This window comes from Oryza sativa, chromosome 1 (assembly GCF_034140825.1).
Source record: "Oryza sativa Japonica Group chromosome 1, ASM3414082v1".
Lineage (NCBI taxonomy): Eukaryota > Viridiplantae > Streptophyta > Magnoliopsida > Poales > Poaceae > Oryza > Oryza sativa.
Genome location: NC_089035.1, coordinates 14599989 through 14610491, shown reverse-complemented (window position 1 = coordinate 14610491; position 10503 = coordinate 14599989). Strand labels below are relative to the sequence as shown.

General features: G+C 50.1%; 1 protein-coding gene across 1 annotated transcript; it reads left to right on the top strand.

Moving 5' to 3' along the window:
• The first annotated feature begins 1716 nt into the window (after positions 1–1716).
• Positions 1717–6028, top strand: LOC136355299 (uncharacterized). The gene is made up of 2 exons (XM_066307687.1): positions 1717–2400; positions 6011–6028. The coding sequence occupies exons 1-2, from the start codon at positions 1717–1719 to the stop codon at positions 6026–6028; spliced, it is 702 nt and encodes a 233-aa protein (XP_066163784.1).
• Positions 6029–10503: the final 4475 nt, after the last annotated feature.

Below are 10503 nucleotides of genomic sequence, written 5' to 3'. Positions count from 1 at the left end.
CTTAACTATTTTCTTTACAAAACAAGTTTTACTCTCAACTGACTTTGGGGTTTTTCTTAAAATTAGATGGCAGATTCGGATTCACCCGCTACCTGGGAGTTGAGCTTACCCCAATCGGAGGGGTATGTCATTGAGCTGCATCGGATGTTGAGGCGTCTGCGATACCCTGGTTTTCCGTCATACCGAGTGAGGCAGTGTGGCCCAGTTTGGGAGGCTCGGGTCGAGATTCACCCCCGAGTCCCTTCCGAGTTGGACTACAGCTTTCAGACACGTCACCACCGAGACCTGCCAGAGACCGCGATGCAGGATGCTGCTCGGGAGGCCTTTCTCCGACTCAGCTCTATCCACCGAGCTGAGTTAGTGAGTACCGAGTTTGCTCATCACCCGTTCCGGGAGGAGGGCAACTCAGTTTGCACAGTTCAGGACACGCCCTGCTGCTACAACCCGATAGTGACTCGGTTGTCACGATGGGCTGAGGCAGTAGATGACTACTACGAGGAGGCTCTATTGGAGATTGACGACCACCAGAGACGTATGGGAGAGCTGGAGACTGAGTTGACTGACCTCTCAGTGCAGCAGCTTCAGTTGGAGGAGGAGCACCAGGCTTGGGGCAGTGAGATAGACTCACTGAAGGCACAGCTCCAGGTCCACGGCGACCAGTTCCAGCAGTTATCTGACCAGTACAACGATCGCCGCGGGATGATGGATACTCTGGAGGAGCAGCTGAGAGAGAGTCAGGAGCACATCAGCCAGCTGGAGGAGCAGCTTTGAGCAGCCAAGATCAGCACTACAGGGGCTTCTACTTCCACAGCAGTAGGCCGTGACCGCTACTTCTTCCTCACCCCGCCGTACCCACCAGCATTCCACGCTCTTCTGGGAGAGGCTAGTATGCTAGCTACCGAGTCAGCACCCTACCTAGTGGATCCTACAGCGGCACCGCCACCTGTTCCGGAGTTGGTGCACACTTCACTGATCCCCACACCTTCTCCGCAGCTGGGTTCCGGTTTGGAGACTCCGATCCAGATCGACTCCGAGATAGAGGGGACCGACACTGAGCCGGAGATCGAGCCAGACATCACTGATCCTTCAGAGGATGAGGCTCCTGTTCCCCGCATCACCTTCCTTGGAGGCCCTCGCACCCTCAGCACTGCTCGCAAGAGCACACGACCTCCGGGCAAGAGGCCCAAGCCAGATCCAGAGGCCACTACTTCTGAGCCGTGGGGACTCAGGTTTGCGCGTGCCAGCGACCACCCTCTACCTGCCCCAGGATCCTGCGGATGGCTGGAGGACTAGACTGACGGACTCCTTGCAGCTTCGCTCTCGTATCAGATGGTTTTTGGATAGTATGCGAGACACCCCCTCCCTTACCTAGATTGTCGAGTAGTTTAATGATTAGTTCGTTGTATCTTCTGGATGAACTTTATTTGGACTGCATATGTACGCAGTCGATTGCATCATGATTCATGTATCATTTGTGAAACTCTGTGATGTTATTTATGGTATCCATTGTTGTTGTGTTTTAAATGAGTTTATTCCACCATGCTTGCAAAACAAAGTTCATATCAACACAACTCCCTTAATAGGATAAAGCCATAGGAGCTAGTTAGAAAATTAGGATACTTACCCCATCAACCTACACAGATGGCAAGCCGTCGTCGGGCAACAACCAGCAACGACGAAACTCAGACACCTGACCTAACCACTCTGGCTGGGGTTATGGCCACCCAAACTCAACTTCTGCAAGCTATCGCGAACAACCAAGGCAACCGCGGGGGGTCAAGCTTTGGAGAGTTCATGAGGACCAAGCCACCCACATTCGCCACAGCTGAAGAACCTATGGATGCTGAAGATTGGTTGAGGGTCATTGAGAAGAAGCTAACTCTTGTTCGAGTACGTGAGGCCGATAAAGTGATCTTTGCGGCAAACCAATTGGAAGGACCAGCCGGAGACTGGTGGGACACGTACAAAGAAGCCCGGGAAGAAGATGCTGGAGAACCAAACTGGGAGGAATTTACCACAGCCTTCCGTGACAACTTCGTGCCTGCCGCGGTGATGAGGATGAAGAAGAATGAGTTCAAGAGATTACGGCAAGGGAATACCACAGTGCAAGAGTACTTGAACCGTTTCACTCAGCTGGCGCGCTACGCAACTGGAGATCTTGCCGACGAAGAGGAAAAGATTGACAAATTCATTGAAGGCTTGAATGACGAGTTACGCGGGCCCATGATTGGACAAGACCACGATAGTTTCCAGAGTTTAATCAATAAGGTCGTTAGGTTGGAGAACGACCGGAAGGTCATGGAGCACAATCGTAAAAGGAGGCTTGCCATGAACCGCCCGCCTCAGACCGCACCCCAGCGTCCTAAAGGGACAACCTCCTTGGCATGGAGACCAACAGTGGTGACAACCAGTCGACCTGTGTCACACCCTGAAAATTCAAAATATATAAATTGTTGTTTAAATGGAATTTCTAGAATTTATTTTAAAAGTCTTGAAGAGAAGATCTAATTTTAATTAATAAATTCCAATATAAAATTGGGCCAGATAAAATTTCATTAAATACTTTGCTTAATTCTATAATTCCTAGATTTTTCTGGGATTTATTTGAGCTAAGGAAGTATTTTTAATAAATGGAATTGCATTTAAGAAATAATTTAAATTGAAAAGGTTTTAAAAAGTCTTCTTTTGGCTTTGGGCCGAAAGTCGGCCCAAAATCTCTTTCCTCTCTCCTCGGCCCAGCCGGCCCAGTCCGCAGCCGCGCGCGCGCGCGTTCGGCCGCTGACAGGTGGGGTCCACCTGTCAGGCCCGTCGTCTTCCTCGGGCCGGAACCCTAGCGCGCCGCCGCCGAGCCGCCGCCGCTGTTTCCTTCCAAATCCGGCCGTTCCTTTCCTTCTCCGGCCGAATCAATAGAGGGGAAATGATCTCCGGGATCTCCTCTACCTTTTCTCCTTTGGAATCTTTGGCTCAATCGGTTTGGAATGAGTTGGATTCGAGTTCGTCTCGGATTCGTCCTTCCCGAAGGTTTCCTTCGCCGTTGCCGTCGCCGTGGGCCTTCGCCGCCGCCTCCGAGCCCCTTTAAAAGGACCCCCGGTGTCTCCTCTACCCGTCGCCACCCTCGCCTTCGCCTCTCGTCGCCGGAAGAGCTCTAGCGCCGTGTGCCCTAGCTTTGCCGTCGCCGCCGCCGCTCCAGCCGTGCGCCACCGTCGTTCCAGCCGTCGCCGTCGCTCGGGAAGACCGCCGTCGTGCTCGCCAAGTCGTCGCCGTCCTCGTCCGCCCCTTCGCCGTCGCCGGAGATCACCGGAGCAGCTTCGCCGTCGTCGACCCGAAGGTTCCCGCCGTTTCAACCTCGTCGCCGTCGCCGTCCGTTGGTCGTCCGCCGTCGCTTTGGTCGTCGGTGAGTTCGCCGTGCCGTCCGCTACCCGTTGGTGTCCTCCGTTCGTGCCGTAGCGCCGCCGTTCGCCGGTGAGCGTGCGCCGCTCGAGTCGTCTGCCTCGCCAAGCCGCCGCCGCCGTCGGTGACGTCATTGCTGGCGTCATCAAGGCCGTTCGCCGTGAACCGCCGTGGACCCGATCGATCTCGGCCGTCCGATTTGGATCGGATCAATCTCGGCCGTCCGTTCGTGTGAACCGCCGCCCATGCGCCCGGTCCACCCAAACCCTAGTTGCTGACGCAATAAATCCCCTTTTCCTTTTCAAAAATAATTCATTATTGCGTCATAATTCAATTTAAACCGATTTAAGTGTTTTAATCCGGTTTAATCTTTAAAAATTCATAACTAATTCATCTTAGCTCCGATTTAGTTGGTTCAAGTCTCTAAATTTTTCTAAAATTGAGATCTACACATTAAAAATATCCACATGTACTGTTCATGCTTGTTTATGTGCTGTTTTGGTGATTTTGCTTCTTTTTGCTTAGATTCCGTCGTTTCCGGAGAGTCCGTTTTCGCGGAAGAAGAGTTTGAAGAGTTCCAAGGCCAGCAAGGCAAGTCACACAGATCCCAAACAACCCTTTGAGCATGTTGATCCTATTTAAAGCTATTGTTTCTATTCAACTATTGCATCTATTTTCGAATGTCATTGGGTGGAATTGACCTATTCTTTGTTATGGCCCTTTTGTACATTGATTACCTTATTCCTTGATACCTTGGGTTATATTAATTTGACTAGTTGAGCTTTATTTATATTGGTTCAACTAGATATTAGATATAATTGCTTAGCCCTGCTTAGAAACATTAGTACACTTATGGGATAACTAATGACTCACTATTATTTCATGATGGCTTATTGATAGTTCACGATGGTCAATCGTGATTAGTTAATTAATTAATGTGCCAACTAAAACCTGGTAATGGTGGGTTGTGAGCACATGGTTTTGAAGGTCGTGCTCATGGCAATTAAGGACCGGTTCACGAGTTTCGGTTGTGAAACATTTATCGTGCCAACCACAAGCCAGCATGGGCAACGGCTTTATCTTTTGTATAGCATGGTTCATTGCGGGGCACCAGACTGAGAAGTGGCGGAGATAAGCCCACGGGGGTCGCTGGGGAGTCCATGCCTTGTTTTATAAGGGGGTGATTATGATCCAGGAAGGTGCGCTGCAGTGGATTGTGTTATGCGAGGGGTATTGTCACAACTCCTTTCCGAGATACCGTGGTGGTATTGAGGCACATGGTGACATGATGTGGGGTTGTGTCTTGTGGGTACAGTGGTACACCTCTGATCAGAGTAAAACTATTCGAATAGCCGTGCCCGCGGTTATGGGCGGGTCTAACAATGTCTTTCGTGATTAGTCTCACACCTCTCATCATAGTAAAAGATGCTATAACTGGTAATAATTTGATTAGCTCCTGGTTTGGAATGGTACATTCCTGGTTTGGAGATAGAACTGTGCAGCCGGGGTGGTTGTTCAGAATGGTTGGGCCCATACAACAGGGTATGTTGTATAGCGTTGGATTAATATTGCTTAATTAATACTTAACTGTTTTATCAAATTCTCAAATGTTTGCTAAATGCTGCTTTTGCAAATGCAACCCTATTATGCCATCCTTTGTTATCCTGTGCACTTGCATATTTGCTGCGTGGCTTGCTGAGTATGTCATATACTCACCTTGCAATCATTCATCAGAGGAAGAGTTCTTCAATGAGGCTGATGGTGTGGAGGATTAGGTGTAGCCTTGGTCAAGCTGCCTGTGGAGTGGAGCCGTCTGCGCCGTTTATTTATTTTCCGCTGCTAGAACTTTATTGATTGAGAGGAACTATCTACCTCTGTAATGACATTTTATTCGCTTATTAATTAGAGTAATATTTGTACTCTATTATCAATTTGTTATTGTGTGCCTCGGCTGATTCCTGGACGAGGGTTCACACACATGTAAGCGTTTGGAATTTTGGATAGAAATTCCGGGCGTGACAACCTGCCGCCTCCAGCAATTTCCACAGGCCGGTTACCATTCAGAACCGCGCTCCTGCACCGAATCAGGCCGCCACAGGATCAGTAAGGCCAGGAAGCTGTTTCAACTGTGGAGAGTATGGGCATTTCGCCAATAAATGTCCTCATCCAAACAAGACACCCATTCGCACCGGAGCTAATGCGACGGCTATTCACGGGACCGCCACCCCTGCTACTGGACGAGGTCTATTCAGGACCCCGCAGACTAACAGGACCGCTACCGGCTTTGGACGCGGGCAAGTGAACCACGTTCGAGCTGAAGAGGCCCAGGAAGATCAAGGCGTACTGATGGGTATGTTTTCACTCAACTCCACTCCAGTTAAAGTTCTCTTCGATTCAGGAGCATCGCATTCATTTATATCTTTGAAAGCAAGTCAACAACACAATTTAACCAGAGTTAAATTAAGACAACCAATGTTAGTACATTCACCTGGGGGTGAGATAGCGGTGGATACAGCTTGCATTGACGTACCCATCCGCCTTAGGGATGTGGTATTTCCCTCCAATCTTATGGTACTAATACCCCAAACTCTTGATGTCATTTTGGGTATGGATTGGTTAGCAAAGCATAGAGGAGTAATTGACTGTGGACGTAGAGAAGTTACCCTGACCACACCCTGGGGATCGGATATGCGAGCAACCATGGATCAAGATCCTAGGCTAACCGAACGTGCCGGAGGTATATTTACCATGCTACCCCTAAAGGGAATGCCCGTAGTGCAGCGATTTCCTGACGTGTTTCCAGAAGATTTACCTGGAATGCCACCAGATCGTGACATAGAGTTTATTATTGACCTGATACCCGGAACTGCCCCCATATCCAAGAGACCATATCGGATGCCGGTCAATGAGTTAGAAGAACTTAAAAAGCAAATCAGGGAGTTGCAAGAAAAGGGATTTGTACGCCCAGTTCGTCACCTTGGGGAGCTCCAGTGCTATTCGTCAAGAAGAAGGATGGTAGCATGAGAATGTGTGTGGACTACCGATCATTGAATGAAGTAACTATTAAGAACAAGTACCCACTACCAAGGATTGATGATCTTTTCGATCAACTCAAGGGAGCTAAGGTGTTTTCAAAGATCGACCTTCGATCAGGATACCACCAACTGAAGATTAGAACCGAAGATATCCCCAAGACAGCGTTTTCAACACGCTATGGATTGTATGAGTTCACAGTGATGTCGTTTGGTCTAACCAATGCCCCAGCCTACTTCATGAATCTTATGAACAAAGTATTCATGGATTATTTAGATAAGTTTGTGGTAGTATTCATTGATGACATTCTAGTCTACTCCAAAGACGAGGAAGAACATGCGGAACACTTACGATTGGTGCTCCAGAAACTCCGAAAGCACAAGTTATACGCAAAATTCAGCAAGTGCGAATTTTGGTTGAAGGAAGTCGCTTTTCTGGGTCACGTAATCTCAGCCGGTGGAGTAGCAGTGGACCCTGCAAAAGTAGAGGCCGTTACAGAATGGAAAGCACCCAAGTCGGTGACCGAAATTCGGAGTTTCCTAGGCTTGGCCGGATACTACCGAAGGTTCATTGAAGGGTTCTCTAAGATAGCCCGACCAATGACACAACTACTTAAGAAGGAAAAGAAGTTTGTATGGTCAGAACAGTGTCAGGAAAGCTTTGAGCAGCTCAAAGAAAAACTGACCTCGGCACCTATTTTAGTTCTTCCCGACATCAGGAAAGACTTTGTTATATATTGTGATGCGTCAAGGCAAGGACTAGGAGGAGTACTGATGCAGGAGGGAAAAGTTGTGGCCTATGCGTCGCGACAATTGCGACCATATGAAGAAAACTACCCTACCCATGACCTAGAACTCGCAACTGTGGTTCATACGCTAAAGATTTGGAGACATTATCTAATTGGAAACCATTGCGATATCTACACTGACCACAAGAGTCTAAAGTATATCTTCACCCAGTCAGATCTCAACTTGAGGCAAAGACGATGGTTAGAATTAATCAAGGACTATGATTTAGAGGTTCACTATCACCCAGGCAAAGCAAACGTTGTAGCCGACGCTCTGAGTCGAAAGAGCCATTGCAATCATCTGAGAATGGAAGGGATGGTCCCTGAGCTTAGGAAGGAAATAGCTCAGCTGAACCTACATATAGTGCCTCATGGACAGATAAACACCCTGGACATTCAACCTCTTTTGAGAGCCCAAATAGAAGAAGCCCAGAAGGACAACGAGGAGGTCCGAGAGGTGAAGGAACGCTTAGCTGCAGGACGTGCAAAAGAATTTTCAACCGACGGAAAAGACGTTCTATGGTATAAAAAGAGAATTTACATACCCGAACAGGGTGGACTGAGGGGATTAATTTTAAAGGAAGCTCACGAGTCGGCATACTCATTACACCCCGGAAGTACCAAAATGTACCAGGATTTGAAGGTGGGCTACTGGTGGCCCAACATGAAGAGAGACGTGGCCGAATACGTAGCACTTTGCGACGTATGCCAAAAGGTGAAGGCTGAACACCAGAGGCCGGCAGGTTTGTTGCAACCTCTCAGGATTCCCGAATGGAAATGGGATGAGATAGGCATGGATTTTATTGTTGGATTGCCCAAAACCGCAACAGGATATGATTCCATTTGGGTAATCGTGGATCGACTCACCAAGACGGCAAGATTCATCCCCGTCAAGACAAACTATAGCAGTGCAAAACTCGCCGAGTTGTACATGACCAGGATAGTGTGTCTTCATGGTATACCTAAGAAGATTATATCTGATCGAGGCACACAATTTACCTCACATTTCTGGGAGAAAGTCCATGAAGCCCTGGGAAGTTACCTCGCATTTAGCACCGCTTATCATCCACAGACAGATGGCCAGACGGAGAGAACCAACCAGGTCCTGGAGGACATGCTGAGGGCTTGTGCTCTGGATTTTAGCAAGGACTGGGAGAGGTGTTTGCCCTACGCCGAATTCTCTTACAACAACAGCTTTCAAGCAAGCCTAAAGATGTCACCCAATGAGGCATTGTTTGGTCGACGATGTCGTACCCCGCTAATGTGGTCCGAGACTGGAGAACGGGCGGTATTTGGACCTGACATTATTCAAGAAGCCGAAGAAAAGATTCGCTTGGTCCGTGATCGTCTAAAAGTAGCACAATCACGACAAAAGAGTTACGCCGATACTCGAAGAAGAAACCTGGAATTTAAGGAAGGAGATTACATTTATCTAAAGGTTTCTCCGATGAGGGGAACAAAAAGGTTTAAGGTTAAAGGAAAACTGGCACCAAGATATGTGGGGCCATTCCAGATCATCGCCAGGCGAGGAGAAGTCGCATATCAGTTACAGCTACCAGAATATATCGCCGATGTGCACCCCGTCTTCCATGTGTCCCAATTAAAGAAATGCTTACGAGTGTCTGAAGAACAAGCTCCGCTGGAAGAGATTCACATTAGCAATGATCTCACATATCCAGAACACCCGATCCGGATATTGGATGAAGCAGAAAGGAGGACTAGGAGCAAAGTGTGGCGTATGTACAAGGTACAATGGAGTAATCACACCGAGGATGAAGCCACCTGGGAAGGCGAAGAATTCTTGAGGACGGAGTACCCGCATCTATTCGGCAATTGGTAAGAAAATCTCGGGACGAGATTTATTTAAGGGGGGTAGGTTTGTAACACCCTGAAAATTCGACCAACAAAATCAAAACTCTAAAAATGCGGACTTTCAAAAACTTTTTAAACCAATTGCATCATGCTGACTTTATTTGCCTGTTTCATTGGATTTTGATGTCGGAGTCTATTAATCGCGAATAATGAATAACTAGCTAGGAACAAACCATAAAAGAAAATCTAGTTGACTAAATAAATAATTAAAATATAATTAAAATAAAGGTTAGGTGGGTTTGGAAATAAATAAAATATTATCGCAACCATATTAGCAATAATTAAATTTTAGTGCGATGGAATAACCCTAATTAAAATAAATTATATAAACAGAATATGAGTGATATTAAATTAAGGAGGATTTTAGTTAGGATAACACAAATGTGGGATGTACTTCATTTATACAAGATTTAGAAATTATGAAATCAAATTTATTTTGAAAATAACCTAAAATCGGGAATATTAGGAAAGTGCACTATTCATTGCCCGCAAGGTGTTCAATGTGGTCCCTAGCCTTTCCCCTTCTCTCCCACCTCTCCCCTAGCCCAGCCCCCTCCTCTGCCCCGCGCGCCGCGCGCCCGGCCGCCCCGAGCCCCGTGCCGTCGCATCGCCGTCGCGTCGCCCATCGCCACCGCGTCGCCGTCCCATCGCGCCGCGCACCGTCTCGTCGCCACTGCCGAGCCGTCGCCGTCGTCGCCTCGCACCCCGTGCCACGCCGCTCCCCCGAGCCCCGTGCCGCCGCTGTTACCGCGCCGCGCCGCCCGTTCCATCGCCACGCGCCGTCACCGTTCGGCCGTCGCGTCGCCTCGCGCCTCGCGCCCGCGCGCCGCTCGCCCGTTCCATCACCGCGACGCGAGCCTGCCGCCTCGCGTCCCGCGCCGCTGCTGTGAGCCGTCACCGCGCGTCCACGTCGCCGCGCGACCGTCCCATCGCCGCGCGCGTCCCATCGTCGCTCCGAGCCGCGCGCCGCCGCTGCCGAGCCGTTCCCATCGCCGTCGCCTCGCCTCTGCCGCGCCGCGCCAATGTCGCCGTCGCCATCGCCGCGGGTCGCCGTCGTCTCGCGCCTCGTGCCGCCCGCCGTCGCGTCGCCGCAACCGTCGCGTCGCCTCGCGCCGCGCGCCCCCACCTCGCGCCCCGCGTCGCCGTCGCGTCTCCCTTCTCCCCTCCCCCCCCCCTTAGCTCTTCCCCTCCCCTATATAAGCCTCACTATTTCCCCCTCTTCCCCTCCATCTCCACCCCTCTCCTCTACCCACACTACCGCGCCGCCGCCTCCACGCCGCCGCGCCGCCGCCCTCGTGCTGTCGTGCCGCCGCGTTCGTGCCCCCGTGCCGCCGCCCCAGTGTGCCGCACGCTGCGCCGGCGTCGCCGCCGCCGCCGTCGCCGTCGCCGCCGTCGGTGCGCCGCTGCCCCCCCCCCCCCCC